Raw genomic sequence first — 22,059 nt, 5'->3', positions numbered from 1 at the left:
AAAGAGCTATGGAAGCGTTACCCTTCAAAGGTAATTTCCTGTTTGGCGAAGGCTTGGCGGACCTGGTTTCTACCGCGACGGCGGGTAAGTCCTCGTTTCTTCCCTATGTTCCCACACAACACAAAAAGCCACAACATCAGCAGAGGCAGTCCTTTCGTCCAAATAAATACAGGCGAGGAAAAGGTTTGTCCTTTCTCGCTTCAAAAGGTAGAGGAAGAGGAAAGAAGATGCCTGCTGTGTCAGGCGCCCAGGACCAGAAGTCCGCCCCTGCCGCTACCAAGTCCACTGCATGACGCTGGAGCTTCCCTGGGGGAATCCGTGCCGGTGGGGGGCCATCTGCAGTTCTTCAGTCGGGTCTGGGTCCAATCGGACTTGGATCCGTGGGTTCTAGAGATTGTATCTCAGGGCTACAGGCTGGAGTTTCAGGAGACGCCCCCTCTCCGGTTTTTCATGTCGACCCTGCCAGTTTCTCTTCCGGACAGGGAGGTCGTGCTGGCAGCAATACAAAAGTTGTGTCTACAGAGGGTCATTGTTCCTGTTCCCCCGTCTCAACGGGGGGAGGGGTTCTACTCGAGCCTCTTTGTGGTGCCGAAACCGGACGGTTCGGTCAAACCGATTCTGAACCTAAAATCCCTCAATCCATACTTGAAAGTTTTCAAGTTCAAGATGGAATCTCTTCGAGCGGTGATTGCCAGCCTAGAAGGGGGGGATTTTATGGCGTCAGTGGACATAAAGGATGCCTACTTACACGTCCCGATTTATCCTCTGCATCAGGCTTTCCTAAGGTTTGCGGTACAGGATTCTCGTTACCAATTTCAGACGTTGCCGTTTGGGCTTTCCACGGCCCGAGGATTTTCACCAAGGTCATGGCAGAAATGATGGTTCTCCTTCGCAGGCAAGGGGTTACAATTATCCCGTACTTGGACGATCTCCTGATAAAGGCGAGGTCCAAGGAACGCTTGCTGAGGAGTGAGTTTGGTACTGTTGGTGCTCCGGCAGCACGGTTGGGTGCTAAATTTGCCGAAATCTCAGTTGATTCCGGCCACTCGGCTCTAGTTTCTGGGCATGAATCTGGACACGGAGTTACGAAGAGTGTTTCTTCCAGAAGAAAAAGCTCTAGAACTGCAGTCGATGGTCAGGGAACTTCTGCGGCCGAATAGTGTGTCCATCCATCAATGTACTCTGGTTCTGGGGAAAATGGTTGCGGCGTACGAAGCTATCCCGTTTGGCAGGTTTCATGCCCGGGTGTTTCAGTGGGATTTGCTGAGCAAATGGTCCGGGTCTCACCTGCACATGCACCGGAAGATAAGTCTATCTCCCAGAGCCAGAATTTCTCTCCTGTGGTGGATGCAAAGTTCTCACCTCCTGGAAATTCGCCGGTTCGGTATGCTGGACTGTGTACTACTGACAACAGATGCAAGTCTCCGGGGCTGGGGTGCAGTCACCCAAGGAAGAAACTTCCAGGGGAGATGGTCGCTCCAGGAAGCGTGTCTCCACATAAATGTTCTCGAGTTAAGAGCCATTTACAACGGCCTGCTACAAGCAAGAAGCCTTCTTCAGGGTCGATCTGTCCTGGTACAGTCGGACAACATCACAGCGGTGGCACATTTAAACCGTCAAGGCGGAACAAGGAGCAGAGCGGCAATGGCGGAGGCCACAAGAATCCTTCGCTGGGCGGAACATCACGTGAGCGCACTGTCAGCAGTCTTCCTACCAGGAGTGGACAACTGGGAAGCAGATTTCCTCAGCAGACACGATCTCCATCCGGGAGAGTGGGCTCTTCACCAAGAGGTGACAAAGCGTTGGGGAATTCCGTTAATCGACATGATGGCGTCTCGTCTCAACAAGAAGCTTCCGAGGTATTGTTCCAGGTCAAGAGACCCCCAAGCCAGTGCAATGGACGCCCTGGTGTCTCCGTGGATGTTCCGGTCGGTGTATGTGTTCCCTCCACTTCCTCTCATTCCAAAGGTACTGGGGATCATTCGACGAGCAAGGTATCAGGCGATTCTCGTCGTTCCAGATTGGCCAAGAAGGGCCTGGTACCCGGAACTTCAGGAGTTACTGGTGGAAGATCCTTGGCCGCTTCCTCTAGGAGAGGACCTGTTGTTGCAGGGTCCATGCGTGTTTCTAGACTTACCGCAGCTGCGTTTGACGGCATGGAAGTTGAGCACCGGATCTTAGCTCGTAAGGGTATTCCCGGGGAGGTCATTCATTAAGGATAGGAAGGAGGTTACGGCGAAACATTATCACCGTATTTGGAGAGAGTATGTTTCCTGGTGTGAGACTAAAATGGCTCCTGCGGAAGATTTTCACTTGGGTCGTTTTCTCTGTTTTTTGCAGGCAGGTGTAGATGCATGCCTGAAATTAGGCTCCATCAAAGTGCAGATTTCGGCTTTGTCTATTTTCTTTCAAAAGGAATTAGCTGTCCTCCCAGAGGTTCAGACTTTTGTGAAAGGAGTAATGCATATCAATCCTCCGTTTGTGCCTCCTGTGGCTCCATGGGATCTTGACGTGGTTTTACATTTTCTCATGTCTTCCTGGTTTGAACCTTTGCGTAAGGTTGAGTTGAAGTTTCTCACTTGGAAGGTTGTCATGCTGTTGGCGCTGGCGTCTGCCAGGCGGGTGTCTGAGTTGGCGGCTTTATCTCATAAGAGCCCGTACTTGATTTTTCATTCAGATAGGGCAGAATTGCGGACTCGTCAACAATTTTTGCCGAAGGTGGTGTCTTCGTTTCACATTAACCAACCTGTTGTGGTGCCGGTGGCTACGGATGCTGTGGCGGTTCCAAAGTTTCTGGATATGGTGAGAGCTTTGAAGATCTACGTCGCCCGTACGGCTGTTGCCAGGAAAACTGAGGCGCTGTTTGTCCTGTATACTGCTAACAAGATTGGTCATCCTGCTTCAAAACAGACTATTGCACACTGGATTTGTAGTACGATTCAGCAGGCTGATTCTTCGGCACGGGTAGCCCGGCTGAAGTCCGTAAAAGCCCATTCTACCAGAAAAGTGGGCTCGTCTTGGGCGGCTGCCCGAGGCGTATCGGCTTTACTGCTTTGCCGTGCGGCCATCTGGTCAGGGGCAAACACTTTTGCTAAGTTCTATAAGTTTGATACCCTGGCTGATGAGGACCTTGCGTTTGCTCAGTCGGTGCTGCAGAGTCGTCCGCACTCTCCCGCCCGGTCTGGAGCTTTGGTATAAACCCCATGGTCCTTTTGGAGTCCCCAGCATCTTCTAGGACTTAAGAGAAAATAGTATTTTGGTACTTACCGATAAATCCTTTTCTCCTAGTCCATAGAGGATGCTGGGCGCCCATCCCAGTGCGGACTGTTACTGGCAGTGTATTCTTGTTGGTTAACTTGGTTTATACACGGGTAGTGTATTTCTGGTTTTCAGCTTGTTGCTGTTATTTCATACTGTTATCTGGTTTACTATTACTCCGGTAATACGGTATGTGTGTGGTGTGGGCTGGTATGTTTGTAGCCCTTAGTTTACATAAAAATCCTTTCCTCGAAATGTCCGTCTCTCCTGGGCACAGTTCCTATAGCTGGGGTCTGCGGGAGGGGCATAGAGGGAGGAGCCAGTTCACACCCACTTTAAGTCTTTTCAGTGTGCCCAAGCTCCTGCGAATCCCGTCAATACCCCATGGTCCTTTTGGAGTCCCCAGCATCCTCTACGGACTAGGAGAAAAGGATTTATCGGTAAGTACCAAAATCCTATTTTTGCCAAGTACGTGGATTACAAACTAAGAGGAGGACCGATCTACACTGGATTGTTGTGAGTATAATTTTATTTACAGGTACCCTGTGGATTCTACGTGGAGAAGGGGACCGAGCCTCGTGTCAACATAGGTAAGTATGTGTGTATGTCAGTGTGCATGTATGTAATAAAGTTATACTGTCACGGCGTGTGTGTACTGTGTTTATTTGGGTATTTTTTTTGTAGTAGAACTACAGGTACCAGTGGACCCATTTCCCCCCCCCCGCATGCTGGTACTTGTGGTTCTCCAAGCTTGCGGGAGAGGCTTGCTGGGATTTGTAGTTCTGCTACAAAAAACAATATTCAATTTTTTTTGACACTTGGCTATCGGCCTCCCATCTGCCGCCCTTGGATGGGGGCTGGGGCAGCCTCGGGCTTCACCCGTGGCCCTTGGGTGGCTGGAGGGGGGGACCCCTTGATATAAGGGGTCTCCACTGCTCCAGGGTACCCCGGCCAGGGGTGACTAGTTGGGAATTTAATGCCACAGCCGCAGGGACCGGTATAAATGTGTCCTCTCCGGCTGTGGCATTATCTCTCTAGCTAGTGGAGCCCGGTGCTGGTGTTAAAAATACGGGGGACCCCTACGTGTTTTGTCCCCCGTATTTTTGGCACCAGGACTGGACGCAGAGTCCGGTGCTGGTTATAATACGGGGGATCCCGTGTCATTTCCCCCCCCCCCCCCCCCGTATGTTTGCAACATGGACCGGCTCGGCCGAGGCTGGTTATGCTTAGGAGGAGGGACCCCACGCAATTTTTTCAGGAATTTTAACCCATTTCCACCCCTTTCCACTGAAAAACATGCTCTGATCTCTCCATATAATTTTAGTCGGTAAAAAAATAAATAAATATTCTTTTAAAAAATATATTAAATAATACTTGTGGCTCCTAAATAGACAAACCAAGTAGATAATCCCTTCTAATATAAATAGATATGCTATTAGCAATCAAAAAAACACAAAAAACCCCCATGTTTTTAAAAAATTTCACGACCGCAAAATGATGCGGAATGAAATTGACGAAATGACTGTTGAAAAGCACTGTTGTCGAATCGACATTCTTCAATTGAATATACTTTTGTCGAAAATCCGCATTTTTACCATTGCAGACATGTTGAATTTGAGAAATGTCGAATTGCAGAAAGTCGAATCTGAAACGGCAGGTTCTTTGTCAAAAAGTACTGTGTTGAATCCAATTCGACAGGTTTTTTTTTTTTTGTCGAAAATGCTCGTTTTTCGACATTTGCGGCAATTCGACCGCAATTGCATATACCCATAAGTCTATTCCATGACTAAGAATTCTGTTTTATTGATGTTATTAACTCAGGGTTGGACAAATACTGTTTCTTTTGTACATTTTAATAAATTGTTGTTTCTGACTATTTTCATTTGTTTTTCCTGTTGCTTGGAAATTTCAAGATAACCCTATTAACTGTTGCAGATTGAAGGACAAGGGCATGGAGCAGTTTTTGACTGCAAGTGTTCTCCTGATGGGCAGCACTTTGCTTGCACGGACTCGCATGGTCATCTGCTGATTTTTGGCTTTGGTTCAAGTAGCAAGTATGACAAGGTAAGTTTAATGATGTGTGCCTGATTCTAAATTGGAAGTTAAGCAAAAAAGAGCATGTACAGATGCGTCCTCTTACATCTTTGCTCCGTGCGCTACAAGCCACGTTACACAACTCGTGAGTGCTGTTTAACTCTGTAGCGCCACACGTCTTTTTTGTATTTTATTGGCGAAAATGCATTTTAGACGCTAAGTAATGTAATGTGTCACACAAGCAGCTTCTGATGATTTATAATGATATGAAGAATGCCTATATTCTGTTTGTGACTGCGACTATATTTGCATATAAAATGCTACATTACAGTGTTTTCATAGAAGACACAAACGTGGCTTTTTGGATGCAGATAGAGCAGCAATTACACACAGAATATAGACATGCCGCATATCAGTTTACTATGCGTTTAAGATGCATTTAGCTGGAAAAAGGCACAAAAGACACTCAGGCTGTCTAGCGTGACTGCAGCAAGGGTGTTAAGGCCTGTGCTGACAGGAGAGATGTGTGCTGAGCGATCTTAACACAGACCGCTCACCACACATTTCTCCCCCCGATCAGCACAGCGCAATGTGTGCTGAGCGAGGATGGGGGGCTGCTCACTTCACACAGCGCTGAAGTGAGCGACCCGCTTGATTGAGCCTGCATGCAGGCTCAATCTAGCATCGGCGATAGCGATGTGCGGGCCAGCACATCGCTATCGCTGGGGGACATACACACGTTAGTTCCGTGCTTAAAATCTAAGCAATCTGACTAGGCTGCTTAGATTTTAAACACTGTTCTCTCCGTGAGTACCCCCCTTAAGAGGAAACATATGTAACTACCTTTGTAAAACCATGTTGCACTGCAGGGGGCGGGGGTGGAAATTAAAATGAGCAGAGATTTAGATTAGAGAGGGGTGTGAAAGTCGAATCTAAATTGCAATCTAATTATAAAGCTGCTCAGTATTTGTATTCTGCATGTAAAAGCAGCCAGTACAGTATTTACTCTGAATGCAAAAAATATACTGTAACTGTATATTTGCACACCTCACGTTGAAACTTTGTTAGTATAGTTTTACAGTTACCTGCCAGTTCTCTGTGGATTAAGATCTTGCAAATGATTTATTTAAAAGTCATTGAAAAACTAAAATCCTTTTAATTTCAATCACTTTCCAAAATAATTTCCCAGCCTCTCTCCCAGCAAGGATACATTTTAAGACCTGCAAAGCCATGGGAAACATAGGGAGCAATTCAGTTTTCTCCTACGTCCTAGAGGATGCTGGGGACACTTCAAGAACCATGGGGTATAGACGGGATATACAGGAGACATGGGCACTTTAAGACTTTAAAAGAGGTGTGAACTGGCTTCTCCCTCTATGCCCCTCCTCCAGACTCCAGTTAGATTCTGTGACCAGTGAGACTGGATGCACTCTGAGGAGCTCTCCTGAGTTTCTCTGAAAAATACTTTTGTTAGGTTTATTATTTTCAGGGAGAACTGCTGGCAACAGTCTCCCTGCTTCGTGGGACTTAGACTCTTATTGATCTTATTCTGCGGAATAATCCTGTAATGTGCGGTTCTGAGTATTATGCACAAATTATTGGAACGGCGATGGGATCTAACCTTGCGCCGGTATATACGCCAATCTGTATATGGCTATCTATGAGAAGGAGCAGATATTTAAGGATTTTAGGTCTCGGCTTTGCTTATATTTCAGATTTATCAATATCTTCTTGGTATGATCTGGCGACTGTTTTCTAGATATGATAAACTATCTTAATGGTTTGTGTGATCCCATACGTTTTACCTATAAGATTGAGCCGCAGCTGATTGATTTTTTGGATGTTACGGTTTCTAAACAAGGTGACAGATTTGGTTATAACTTAAAGCGAAAACTCACTGATTGCAATACCATACTACATGTGAATAGCCAACATCCAGTGACACAGAGCCTGCCGATATCTCAGTTTCTACGAGTACTATGGACCAATTCCTTCAGTGATGCAGCTAATGTCCAACTCGATTAATTGAAACAGCGGTTTATTGAGTACTCTCTGAATGTAGTTGACAGGTGTTTTACGTAAAGCATATTTTTGGTATCTCAATGCCTGACACATTATAAGAAGACAGGAATAACAAATTGACTTGTACGGGTCAGTACGTTTAATTATTCCTCACATGTGGCTAATGCATTATTTGAAAAATACTAGCCACTATTAACTTCTAACGCAGCCCTCCATCTTCGTGGGAATCCAATGAGTGCCTACAGGAGAGGTCCGAATTTGCGCCAACTATTGATGCGACCCACGATAAAACCTGCTGAGCAATCCAAGTATTGGCTGAGATCCAATAAACTTGAATGTTTTAGGTGTGCGGGCTGTGTGACCTGTCAATCAATGGCAAGTGGGATCACGTTCAATCATCTTCACAATGGTACTAAGATTGCCGTTAGGCATATACTTACATGTACTAGTCAATATGTGGTCTATATTTTGATTTGCCCATGTGGACTCTACTATACTGGTAATACCACCTGCATTTTTCAAGAATAAATGGCTAATCACCGTTACCTCATTAGAACTGCGTTACACAACAATGTGTCTGACTAACCAGTAGCTAAACATTTTTTGGCATATGGACGTCAAGTATCTTTTCTAGGTTGTATGTATGTATGTATGTATGTATGTATGTGCCTAAATTGTACCGAGGAGGTGATCGTGAATAAAAATGAAAGACGCTTGAATCACGGTTACATCGTTTAGACACGATCTCACCCACAAGGACTTAATGAAAATAATTCTCTTGCCATTTTTATTACTGTAATCCCCTACATTGCTGCTATAGGTCAGTATGTGGGTTTTTTACGCTTATGTGATTTTTTTTTTCACACTTGTATGATTTTTGCTTTCTAGAGAAGTACAGCATTTAATATTTGTTGTCTGTTTCTGTATTTAATGGTTCAGTATTTAGTATATCCAGACTTTATATTTTATTTTTGTTACAGGCATGAGTGTACTGTGTTGCCTTCGGGGCTCCCTATATACTTTTTAATTATCATCAATTGGTCTGATTCATCTATTACATATGTGTGCTCATTTACTCACACTACTATTTTATATTGGTTGGTTCTGTAATACAATCAACTAGTTATGTTCCTGTTTGCGTTCCACCAAATTAGGAGGAACGTATCTATTACCATAGTGTCCGCTATTGGGTGTATTGTGCCCATCGCTGACTTCCGCTGCTGACCGCTTCCTGATTGCACTTAGTGGGTGTAGGTGGAACGCATTTGAATCGTGCGGCCTCCATAGATGATGTAATCCTTGTATACTTCCGGTTACTGAGAGTGCCGTGGTTTTCGGGAGCTGTATAGTAATCTTGCGTTATACACCATAGTGGGTCAGTTTAGTACTTCACTATTACACTTCAGTAACCTGTTCATTATAGTACTTATATAGCGTTTGTCGCTTTTTATAATGACATATATTGTGTACTATTTATTTATTTATTTGGAATATGTGGTTACTACTTTGTTTACCTGGGAACATGCATAGATGGTGCATTTGCTTTCTATTATCTTATTAATTAAGCAATTAGTCTCTATTGATATGGGTATTTTTGGGAGCCATTGTCAGTACATCTCCTGTCTTCATGCTGTGAGGTTGTCTCCAGGAATTGTCTTGACAAAGGCCCCTGGTGTTGGCTGAAATGTTGACTGAATGAATATTATGCTGTATTTTGATGACTGAATGAACGTTATCTACTTTTTAAGACTGGTGAGTACCCTCTTCTGTCCTTTATGGTCTGAATCTCTATATTAGTGGTACAAATGCTGTCACCCATGTGTGTGTGTATATATATATATATATATATATATATATATATATATATATATATATAAGTGTGTATATTTCTCTAACGTCCTTGAGGATGCTGGGACTCCGTAAGGACCAAGGGGATAGACGGGTTCCGCAGGAGATAGGGCACTTTAAGAAAGCTTTGGACTCTGGGTGTGCACTGGCTCCTCCCTCTATGCCCCTCCTCCAGACCTCAGTTTTACACTGTGCCCAGAGCAAGATGGGTGCACTGCAGAGAGCTCTCCTGAGTTCTCTGCCTAGAAGCATTTTTGTTTGGATTATTTTTCTACTTTTTTACAGGGAGCACTGTTGGCAACAGGCTCCCTGCATCGAGGGACTGAGGAGAGAGGAGCAGACCTTCTTGTCTAAGATAGGCTCTGCTTCCTCGGCTACTGGACACCATTAGCTCCAGAGGGGGTGAACACAGGTTCTTGCTCCACCCCTAGAGCCGCGCCGCCGTTCTCCTCACAGAGCCAGAAGTCAGAAGACGTCAGGCGGCAGAAGCCTTCAGCTTCACTGAGGTAACGCACAGCACTGCAGCTGTGCGTCATTGCTCCCATACACCTCACATACTCCGGTCACTGTAAGGGTGCAGGGCGCAGGGGGGGGGGCGCCCTCCGCAGCAATATAACACCTCTATTATGGCAAAAGACAATATACATGTACAGGTGGGCACTGTACATGTATATAAAAGAGCCCCCGCCATATTTTAGTAAGTTTGAGCGGGACAGAAGCCTGCCGCTGAGGGGGCGGGGCTTCTCCCTCAGCACTCACCAGCGCCATTTTCTCTCCACAGCACCGCTGAGAGGAAGCTCCCCGGACTCTCCCCTGCTTACACACGGTGAAGGGGTGTTTAAAATAGAGGTGGGGGGGGGGCACATAATTGGCGGATAACATATTATACAGCGCGGCTGGGGGAAAAACATTTGGTGTTGGTCTCCAGGGTCATTGCGCTGGGGTGTGTGCTGGCATACTCTCGCTCTGTCTCTCCAAAGGGCCTTGAAGGGGATACTGTCTTCAGAAAAGAGGTTCCTTGTGTGTGTGAAGTGTGTCGGTACGCGTGTGTCGACATGTTTGACGAGGAAGGCTCGCTTATTGTGGAGGGGGAGTGCTTGAATGTCATGTCGGCAACACCGACACCGGAATGGGTGGATATGCTGAATGTGGATATGCTGAATGTCTTGAATGCAAATGTCAATCTATTGCATAAAAGGTTAGACAAGGCTGAAGCTAGGGATCAGTCAGGTAGCCAGTCCATGCCTGTCCCTGTGGCGCCAGGCCCTTCGGGGTCTCAGAAGCGCACCATATCCCAGATCGATGACACAGATACCGACACGGATACTGACTAGTGTCGACTATGAAGATGCAAAATTACAGTCGATGGTGGCAAAAGGTATTCGGTACATGATTATTGCCATTAAAGAGGTTTTGCATGTTACTGAGGAACCCCCTGTCCCTGACACGAGGGTACACATGTATAAAGGGAAAAAGCCTGAAGTCACCTTTCCGTCCTCATTTGAACTGAGTGAATTGTGCGAAAAGGCTTGGGAATCTCCAGATAGGAGACCACAAGTTCCCAAAAGGATTCTTATGGCGTATCCTTTTCCACAAACGGATAGGATACGATGGGAATCTTCGCCTAAAGTAGACAAGGCGCTGACACGCTTGTCCAAAAAGGTGGCACCGCCTTCTCATGATACGGCTTCCCTCAAGGATCCTGCTGATCGCAGGCAGGAAATTACCAGGAAGCACATTTACACTCATTCAGGTACTATTGTTAGACCGGCTATGGCGTCGGCCTGGGTTTGTAGTGCGATTGTGGCATGGGCAGATTCCTTATCTACGGAGATTGACACCTTAGATAGGGATGCCATTCAAATGACCATAGAGCATATCAGAGATGCTGCCTTGTATATGAGAGATGCTCAGAGAGACATTTGTTTATTAAGCTCCAGAATAAATGCTATGTCTATTTCTGCTAGGCGGCTCTTGTGGACCCGACAGTGGACGGGAGACGCCGATTCAAAGCGGCATATGGAGTCCTTGCCTTACAAAGGGGAGGAGTTGTTTGGAGACTGCCTCTCGGACCTTGTCTCTACTGCTACGGCTGGTAAGTCGAATTTCTTACCTTATGTCCCCCCGCAGCATACAAAAAGGCACCTCATTATCAAATGCAGTCCTTTCGTTCCAATAAAAACAAAAAGGTACGGGGATTGTCCTTTGTTGCCAGAGGGAAAGGCAGGGGAAAGAAGCTGCACACAGCTAGTTCCCAAGAGCAGAAGTCCTCCCCTGCATCTGAAAAGTCCACCGCATGACGCTGGGGCTTCCCGGGGGGTGGCAGATCTAGTGGGGGCTCGTCTTCGGTTTTTCAGCCACGTCTGGGTTCATTCGCAGGTGGATCCCTGGGTATTAGAGATTGTTTCTCAAGGATACAGGCTGGAATTCGAAGACTTGCCTCCTCGCCGGTTTTTCAAATCGGCTCTGCCGTCTTCCCTGTCAGAGAGGGAGCTAGTGTTGGCAGCAATCCAAAAATTGTATATTCAACTGGTGATTGTCACAGTTCCTCATCTCCAGCAAGGAGAGGGATATTTCTCAACCCTGTTTGTGGTCCCGAAACCGGACGGGTCGGTCAGACCCATTTTCTCTGACGTCCTAGTGGATGCTGGGAACTCCGTAAGGACCATGGGGAATAGCGGGCTCCGAAGGAGGCTGGGCACTCTAGAAAGATTTATGACTACCTGGTGTGCACTGGCTCCTCCCACTATGACCCTCCTCCAAGCCTCAGTTGGATTTTGTGCCCGGCCGAGGTTGGATGCACACTAGGGGCTCTCCTGAGCCCTTAGAAAGAAAGTATAGATTTAGGTTTTTTATTTTCAGCGAGACCTGCTGGCAACAGGCTCACTGCAGCGAGGGACTAAGGGGAGAAGAAGCGAACTCGCCTGCTTGCAGCCGGATTGGGCTTCTTAGGCTACTGGACACCATTAGCTCCAGAGGGATCGACCGCAGGCCCAGTCCTTGGTGTTCGGTCCCGGAGCCGCGCCGCCGTCCCCCTTACAGAGCCAGAAGCAAGAAGAGGTCCGGAAAATCGGCGGCAGAAGACATCAGTCTTCACCAAGGTAGCGCACAGCACTGCAGCTGTGCGCCATTGCTCCTCACACACACTTCACACTCCGGTCACTGAGGGTGCAGGGCGCTGGGGGGGGGCGCCCTGAGAAGCAATTATAACACCTTGGCTGGCAAAAATACCACAATATATAGCCCCAGAGGCTATATATGTGGAAAATACCCCTGCCAGAATCCAGAAAAAAGCGGGAGAATAGTCCGCGGAAAAGGGGCGGAGCTATCTCCTGCAGCACACTGGCGCCATTTCTCCTTCACAGATCCGCTGGAAGGAAGCTCCCTGGCTCTCCCCTGCAGTCTACACTACAGAAAAGGGTAAAAAAAGAAGAGAGGGGGGCGCACTAAATTTAGGCGCTGTATAAATTATATAGAAAAAGCAGCTATAGGGGACATAACTCAGTTAGTCCCTGCATTATATAGCGCTCTGGTGTGTGCTGGCATACTCTCACTCTGTCCCCCCAAAGGGCTTTTGTGGGTCCTGTCCTCTGTTGGAGCATTCCTTGTGTGTGTGCGGTGTGTCTGTACGGCTGTGTCGACATGTTTGATGAGGATAATGATGTGGAGACGGAGCAGATGCCTTTAGAAGGGATGTCACCCCCTGCGGGGCAGACACCTGAGTGGTTGAGCTTATGGAAAGAAATGAGTGCACGTATAGACTCCTTACATAAGAAATTTGACGACATGCCAAATGTGGGACAGCCGACTTCTCAGCTCGTGCCTGTCCAGGCGTCGCACAGGTCATCAGGGGCTCTAAAACGTCCGCTACCTCAGACCGCAGACCCAGATGTCGACACTGATACTGACACCAGTGTCGACGACGATGAGTCTAACCTGATGCCCACTAAGGCCATTCACTGCATGATTGAGGCAATGAAAGAGGTGTTACACATTTCTGATATAAATACAGGTACCACTAAAAAGGGTATTATGTTTGGGGAGAAAAAACTACCCGTAGTTTTTCCCCCATCAGATGAATTAAATGAAGTGTGTGAAGAAGCGTGGGCTTTCCCTGATAAAAAATTGGTAATTCCTAAGAAGGTACTAATGGCGTTCCCTTTCCCGCCAGAGGATAGGTCACGTTGGGAAACACCTCCTAGGGTGGATAAAGCGCTCACACGTTTGTCTAAAAAGGTGGCACTACCGTCTCCGGATACGGCCGCCCTCAAGGAACCTGCTGATAGAAAGCAGGAGGCGATCCTGAAGTCTGTATATACACACTCAGGCATTATACTTAGGCCAGCTATTGCGTCAGCTTGGATGTGCAGTGCTGCCGCTGCGTGGTCAGATAAACTGTCAGAAAATATTGACACATTAGACAGAGACACGATCCTGTTAACCATAGACCATATAAAAGACTCAGTCTTATATATGAGAGATGCACAGAGGGAAATCTGCCGACTGGCATCTAAAGTTAGTGCATTGTCCATTTCTGCTAGGAGAGGCTTATGGACTCGCCAGTGGACAGGAGATGCAGATTCTAAAAGGCACATGGAAGTGTTGCCATATAAGGGTGAGGAATTATTTGGGGATGGTCTCTCGGACCTAGTTTCCACAGCAACGTCTGGGAAGTCAGCATTTTTACCCCATGTCCCCTCACAGCCTAAGAAGGCGCCGTTTTATCAGGTTCAGTCCTTTCGGACCCAGAAAAACAGGCGTGGAAAAGGCGGGTCTTTTCTATCCAGAGGCAGAGGTAGGGGAAAAAGGCTGCAACAAACAGCAGGTTCCCAGGAGCAAAAGTCCTCCCCCGCTTCTTCTGCCAAGTCCGCCGCATGACGGTGGGGCTCCACAGGCGGAGCCTGGTACGGTGGGGGGCCGCCTCAAGAATTTCAGCGATCAGTGGGCTCGCTCACAGGTGGATCCCTGGATCCTTCAAATAGTATCTCAGGGGTACAAACTGGAATTCGAGGCGTCTCCACCTCCCCGGTTCCTAAAATCTGCCTTGCCGATTGCTCCCTCAGACAGGGAGGCGGTGCTAGCGGCAATTCACAAGCTGTATTCCCAGCAGGTGATAATCAAGGTACCCCTACTTCAACAAGGCCGGGGTTACTATTCCACACTATTTGTGGTACCGAAACCGGACGGTTCGGTGAGACCCATTTTAAATTTGAAATCCTTGAACACATACATAAAAAAATTCAAGTTCAAGATGGAATCGCTCAGGGCGGTTATTGCGAGCCTGGAAAAGGGGGATTACATGGTATCCCTGGACATCAAGGATGCTTACTTGCATGTCCCCATTTACCATCCTCACCAGGAGTACCTCAGATTTGTGGTACAGGATTGCCATTACCAATTCCAGACGCTGCCGTTTGGACTGTCCACGGCACCGAGGGTATTTACCAAGGTTATGGCGGAAATGATGATACTCCTTCGAAAAAAGGGAGTTTTAATTATCCCGTACTTGGACGATCTCCTAATAAAAGCGAGGTCCAAGGAACAGTTGGTGGGAGTAGCACTATCTCAGGAGGTGCTGCACCAGCACGGCTGGATTCTGAATATCCCAAAGTCACAGCTGGTTCCGACGACACGGCTACTGTTCCTGGGTATGATTCTGGATACAGTCCAGAAAAAAGTGTTTCTCCCGGAGGAGAAAGCCAGGGAGTTGTCATCTCTAGCCAGAGACCTCCTGAAGCAAAAACAGGTATTAGTGCATCGCTGCACGCGGGTCCTGGGAAAGATGGTGGCTTCTTACTAAGCAATTCCCTTCGGCAGGTTCCATGCCAGAATCTTTCAGTGGGACCTGTTGGACCAGTCGTCCGGATCGCATCTTCAGATGCATCGCTTAATAACCCTGTCTCCAAGAACCAGGGTGTCTCTACTGTGGTGGCTGCAGAGTGCCCATCTTCTAGAGGGCCGAGGGTTCGGCATACAGGACTGGGTCCTGGTGACCACGGATGCCAGCCTTCGAGGCTGGGGGGCAGTCACACAGGGAAGAAACTTCCAAGGACTATGGTCGAGTCAGGAGACTTCCCTTCACATAAATATTCTGGAACTAAGGGCCATCTACAATGCCCTAAGTCAAGCAAAATCCCTGCTTCTACACCAGCCGGTGCTGATCCAGTCAGACAACATCACGGCAGTCGCCCATGTAAATCGACACGGCGGCACAAGAAGCAGGATGGCGATGGCAGAAGCCACAAGAATCCTCCGATGGGCGGAGAATCATGTACTAGCACTGTCAGCAGTGTTCATTCCGGGAGTGGACAACTGGGAAGCAGACTTCCTCAGCAGACACGACCTCCACCCGGGAGAGTGGGGACTTCATCCAGAAGTCTTCCAGATGCTGGTAAACCGTTGGGAAAAACCACAGGTGGACATGATGGCGTCCCGCCTCAACAAAAAGTTAAAAAGATATTGCGCCAGGTCAAGGGACCCTCAGGCGGTAGCTGTGGACGCTCTAGTGACACCGTGGGTGTACCAGTCGGTTTATGTGTTCCCTCCTCTGCCTCTCATACCAAAGGTATTGAGAATAATAAGAAAGCGAGGAGTAAACACAATTCTCGTGGTTCCGGATTGGCCAAGACGAGCGTGGTACCCGGAACTTCAAGAGATGCTCTCAGAGGACCCGTGGCCTCTACCGCTCAGACAGGACCTGCTACAGCAGGGGCCCTGTCTGTTCCAAGACTTACCGTGGCTGCGTTTGACGGCGTGGTGGTTGAACACCGGATCCTAAAGGAAAAGGGTATTCCAGAAGAAGTCATTCCTACGCTTATTAAGACCAGGAAAGATGTTACGGCAAAGCATTATCACCGCATATGGCGGAAATATGTTGCATGGTGCGAGGCCAAAAAGGCCCCAACAGAGTAATTTCAACTAGGTCGATTTCTGCATTTCCTGCAAGCAGGAGTGAATATGGGCCTAAAACTAGGCTCCATTAAAGTACAGATCTCTGCTCTGTCGATTTTCTTTCAAAAAGAACTAGCTTCAGTACCTGAAGTTCAGACATTTGTGAAAGGAGTGCTGCATATTCAGCCCCCGTTTGTGCCTCCTGTGGCACCTTGGGATCTCAACGTGGTGTTGAGTTTCTTAAAATCACATTGGTTTGAGCCACTAAAAACCGTGGATCTGAAATATCTCACGTGGAAAGTGGTCATGTTATTGGCCTTGGCTTCAGCCAGGCGAGTGTCAGAATTGGCGGCTTTATCATGTAAAAGCCCTTATCTGATTTTCCATATGGATAGGGCAGAATTGAGGACTCGTCTCCAATTTCTCCCTAAGGTGGTGTCAGCGTTTCACCTGAACCAGCCTATTGTGGTGCCTGCGGTTACTAGGGATTTGGAGGACTCCAAGTTGCTAGACGTTGTCAGGGCCCTGAAAATATGTTTCCAGGACGGCTGGAGTCAGAAAATCTGACTCGCTGTTTATCCTGTATGCACCCAACAAGCTGGGTGCTCCTGCTTCTAAGCAGTCTATTGCTCGCTGGATTTGTAGTACAATTCAGCTTGCACATTCTGTGGCAGGCCTGCCACAGCCAAAATCTGTAAATGCCCATTCCACAAGGAAGGTGGGCTCATCTTGGGCGGCTGCCCGAGGCGTCTCGGCTTTACAACTTTGCCGAGCAGCTACTTGGTCAGGGGCAAACACGTTTGCAAAATTCTACAAATTTGATACCCTGGCTGAGGAGGACCTGGAGTTCTCTCATTCGGTGCTGCAGAGTCATCCGCACTCTCCCGCCCGTTTGGGAGCTTTGGTATAATCCCCATGGTCCTTACGGAGTTCCCAGCATCCACTAGGACGTCAGACAAAATAAGAATTTACTCACCGGTAATTCTATTTCTCGTAGTCCGTAGTGGATGCTGGGCGCCCATCCCAAGTGCGGATTGTCTGCAATACTTGTAAATAGTTATTGTTAACTAAAGGGTTATTGTTGAGCCATCTGTTGAGAGGCTCAGTTGTTTTCATACTGTCAAACTGGATATAGTATCACGAGTTGTACGGTGGGATTGGTGTGGCTGGTAAGAGTCTTACCCGGGATTCTAAATCCTTCCTTATTATTTCAGCTCGTCCGGGCACAGTGTCCTAACTGAGGCTTGGAGGAGGGTCATAGTGGGAGGAGCCAGTGCACACCAGGTAGTCATAAATCTTTCTAGAGTGCCCAGCCTCCTTCGGAGCCCGCTATTCCCCATGGTCCTTACGGAGTTCCCAGCATCCACTACGGACTACGAGAAATAGAATTACCGGTGAGTAAATTCTTATTTTAAACCTAAAATCCCTGAACCTGTACTTGAATAGGTTCAAGTTCAAAATGGAATCACTCAGGGCAGTCATCGCCAGCCTGGAGGGGGGCGATTGGATGGTGTCCCTGGACATAAAGGATGCTTGCTTTCATGTTCCGATTTTCCCCCCCTCATCAGGCGTTCCTGAGATTTGCAGTGCAGGACTGTCACTACCAATTTCAGACGTTGCCGTTTGGGCTGTCCATGGCCCTGAGAATTTTCACCAAGCTAGTGGCGGAAATGATGGTGCTCCTGCGCAGGCAGGGGGTCACAATTATCCCATACTTGGACGATCTCCTCATAAAGGCGAGATCTCGGGAGAAGTTGCTGGACAGCGTGTGTCTGTCCATGAAGACGTGGCAGTTACACGGCTGGATTCTCAATATACCGAAGTCCCAGCTAGTCCCTACAACGCGTCTAACTTTTTTGGGCATGATTCTAGACACAGACCAGAAAAAGGTTTGTCTTCCGGTCGAAAAGGTTCAGGAGCTCATAGCCCTGGTCAGGAACCTATTAAAACCAAAACAGGTTTCAGTGCATCATTGCACGCGGGTCCTGGGGAAGATGGGGGCTTCATACGAGGCCATCCCTTTCGGCAGGTTCCATGCGAGGACTTTTCAATGGGACCTCTTGGACAAGTGGTCCGGGTCCCATTTACAAATGCATCGAAGGATCACCCTGTCTCCCAGGACCAGGGTATCTCTCATGTGGTGGCTGCACAGTGCTCACCTACTAGAGGTTCGCAGGTTCGGCATTCAGGACTGGGTCCTGGTGACCACGGACGCAAGCCTCCGAGGCTGGGGAGCAGTCACACTGGGAAGAAATTTCCAAGGTCTCTGGTCAAATCTAGAGACTTGTCTCCACATCAACGTCCTGGAGTTGAGGGCCATTTACAACGCCCTGCGTCAAGCGGAGGAATTGCTTCTGGAAAAAACGGTTCTGATTCAGTCAGACAATGTCACGGCAGTGTCTCATATAAACCGCCAAGGCGGAACAAGGAGCAGAATGGCCATGGCAGAAGCGACCAGGATTCTACGCTGGGCGGAAGGCCATGTAAGCGCGCTATCAGCAGTGTTCATCCCGGGGGTGGACAACTGGGAGGCGGACTTCCTCAGCAGGCACGACCTGCATTCGGGAGAGTGGGGACTTCATCAAGAAGTCTTCGCACAGATCACGGGTCGGTGGGGACTGCCTCAAATAGACATGATGGCATCCCGTCTCAACAAAAAGCAAAAGCGGTATTGTGCCAGGTCAAGGGACCCTCAGGCGGTAGCGGTAGACGCTCTGGTGACACCTTGGGTGTTCAGATCGGTCTATGTGTTTCCTCCTCTTCCTCTCATACCCAAAGTGTTGAGAATAATAAGAATAAGCAGGGTCAGAACAATCCTCATTGTTCCAGATTGGCCACGGAGGACTTGGTATCTGGAGCTGCAAGAGTTGCTCACAGAAGATCCGTGGCCTCTTCCTCTAAGGCAGGACCTGCTGCGGCAGGGGCCCTGTCTGTTCCAAGACTTACTGCGGCTGCGTTTGACAGCATGGCGGTTGAACGCCGGATCCTAGCGGAAAATGGGATTCCGGAGGAGGTCATTCCTACCCTGATCAAGGCTAGGAAAGACGTGACGTTAAAACATTATCACCGTATATGGCGAAAATGTTTCTTGGTGTGAGGCCAGAGCTGCTCCTACGGAGGAGTTCCATTTGGGCCGTCTACTTCACTTCCTTCAAACAGGAGTGACTTTGGGCCTGAAATTAGGGTCCATAAAGGTCCAAATTTCGGCCTTATCCATTTTCTTTCAAAGAGAATTAGCCTCTCTTCCTGAAGTACAGACTTTTGTGAAGGGTGTGCTGCATATTCAGCCTCCCTTTGTGCCTCCGGTGGCGCCTTGGGATCTTAACGTGGTGTTACGTTTCCTCAAGTCACCTTGGTTTGAACCACTCAAAACTGTGGAGTTGAAATACCTCACGTGGAAAGTGGTCATGTTGTTGGCATTGGCTTCGGCAAGACGTGTTTCAGAATTGGTGGCTTTATCACATAAAAGCCCATACTTGGTTTTTCATGTGGATATGGCAGAGTTGAGGACTCGTCCTCACTTTCTGCCAAAAGTGGTCTCATCTTTTCATGTGAACCAACCTATTGTCGTGCCTGTGGCTACACGGGACTTGGAGGATTCCGAGTCCCTGGATGTGGTCAGGGCTTTGAAGATTTATGTGACCAGAACGGCTAGAATCCGGGAGACTGAAGTTCTGTTTGTTCTGTATGCGGCCAGCAAGGTTGGCGCTCCTGCTTCAAAGCAGACTATTGCTCGCTGGATCTTTAATACGATTCAGCAGGCGCATCGTTTGCCATTGCCTAAATCGGTTATGGCCCATTCCACTAGGAAAGTGGGCTCTTCTTGGGCGGCTGCCCGAGGGGACTCGGCATTGCAATTGTGCCCAGCTGCTACTTGGTCGGGTTCAAACACCTTTGCAATGTTCTACAAGTTTGATACCCTGGCTGAGGAGGACCTCATGTTTGCTCAGTCGGTACTGCAGAGTCATCCGCACTCTCCTGCCCGTTTGGGAGCTTTGATATAATCCCCATGGTCTTACGGAGTCTCAGCATCCTCAAGGACGTTAGAGAAAATAAGATTTTACTTACCGGTAAATCTATTTCTCAGAGTCCGTAGAGGATGCTGGGTGCCCGTCCCAAGTGCGGATTTCTTCTGCAAGACTTGTATATAGTTGTTGCTTAGATAAGGGTTATGTTCTAGTTTATCGGTTTAACCGAGGCTATGTTCATACTGTTGACTGGGTAGTGTATCTCAAGTTATACGGTGTGATTGGTATGGCTGGTATGGATCTCGCCCTTAGATTTACAAAAATCCTTCCTCGTACTGTCCATCTCCTCTGGGCACAATTTCCCTAACTGAGGTCTGGAGGAGGGGCATAGAGGGAGGAGCCAGTGCACACCCAGAGTCCAAAGCTTTCTTAAAGTGCCCTGTCTACTGCGGAGCCCGTCTATCCCCTTGGTCCTTACGGAGTCCCAGCATCCTCTACGGACTACGAGAAATAGATTTACCGGTAAGTAAAATCTTATATATGTGTGTGTGTGTGTGTATGTATGTATGTATGTATGTATGTATGTATATGTGTATATATATATATATATATATATATATATATATATATATATATATATATATATGTATATATATGTATGTATGTATGATATATTTGGCAGCTAGTGAACACTCAGTAAATGAAGTTTGTTCGATGCACGACAAATGGCTAAGTGTAAGGAACTGAGTGACTTTGACCAGAGCCAAATATTGATAGCTAGATGACTGGGTCAAATCATCTCCAAATCAGCAGGCCTTGTGAGGGGTGTTCCTGTATGCAATGATTAGTATTTACCAAGGAAGAACAACTGCTGTACTGGTGACAGTCTTGGATGCCCAAGGTTTATTGATGTGCATGGGGAGCAAATCCTGTCATCCTGGTCTGATCCCACAGAAAAGCTAATGTTCAACGAATTGCCGAACAAATGAATGTAGGCTATGATGAAATGTGCTAGAACACAGTGCATGGCTGAATAGCTGTAGACTGGTCAGAGTGCTCATGCTGACTCCCTGTCCTCCACCAATAGCACCTACAATGGGCACATGATTCTCAGAACTTGACCCCATGGAGCAATGGTGGCTTGGTCTAATGAATCACATTTTCTTTTACATCATAAGGATGGTTGTGTTTTCCTGGGGAGCAGATGGCCCAAGGATGCAGTATGGGAAGAAGGCAAGTTGGCAGACGCAGTGATGCTTGGAGCAATGTTCTGCTGGTAATACTTGGGACATGGCATTCATGTTTCCATGACACGTGCCACCTACCTAAACATTGTTCCAGACACAGATTATTATTATTATCCTTTATTTATATGGCGCCACAAGGGTTCCGCAGCGCCCAATTACAGAATACATATGCACATAATCAAAACAGGAAAACAGTGACTTACAGTTGAAGACAATATAGGACAAGTACAGGGTAACTAAGCATAACTACACCAGTAAATGACAGAGATAAGTTCCAGGTGGCCAAAAAACTGGGTGATTTGGGCAGTTGAGGATTATTAAAGTAAGAAAAGTATAAGCACATGAGGGAAGAGGGCCCTACTCGTGAGAGCTTACATTCTAAGGGGAGGGGTAGACAGACAGGGGTGACACAGATGGGGTACATAGAGAGCGTGGAACAGAGGGTTAGGATGAGATTTGGCTGGGTTTGGTAAAGAAATGGGTCTTAAGTGCCCGTTTGAAGTTTTGTAGAGAGGTGGAGAGTCTGAGGGGGAGAGATAAAGAATTCCAGAGAAAGGGAGCAGCACGTGAAAAATCTTGGAGATAGAAGTGGGAGGAAGTAATCAGAAGACAGGAGAGTTGGCGTGCATTAGCAGAGCGAAGAGGACGGGTGGGAGAGTAAAGGGAGATAAGGTCAGAGATGTAAATGGGAGAGGAGTGGGTAAGTGCTTTGTAAGTGAGTGTGAGAGTTTGAATTGGATTCTGGAAGGGAAGCCAGTAAAGGGCTTGTTGGAGAGGGGAGGTGGACGTAG

The 22,059-nt window shown here is 47.6% G+C and overlaps 1 protein-coding gene across 2 annotated transcripts in view; it reads left to right on the top strand.

Moving 5' to 3' along the window:
- PHIP (pleckstrin homology domain interacting protein) overlaps window positions 1-22,059 on the top strand; it is a 546,843-nt gene that overhangs the window by 187,880 nt on the left and 336,904 nt on the right. For both annotated transcript variants that reach the window (XM_063916855.1, XM_063916854.1), the window contains exon 16: window positions 5,194-5,322. In XM_063916855.1, the coding sequence (XP_063772925.1) occupies window positions 5,194-5,322 (129 nt within the window). The remainder of the gene's footprint in view (window positions 1-5,193; window positions 5,323-22,059) is intronic.

The sequence above is a fragment of the Pseudophryne corroboree genome, chromosome 4 (assembly GCF_028390025.1).
Source record: "Pseudophryne corroboree isolate aPseCor3 chromosome 4, aPseCor3.hap2, whole genome shotgun sequence".
NCBI classification, from domain to species: Eukaryota; Metazoa; Chordata; class Amphibia; order Anura; family Myobatrachidae; genus Pseudophryne; species Pseudophryne corroboree.
Note: the sequence above shows the minus strand (reverse complement) of the source record. Positions and strands in the feature narration are given on the sequence as shown.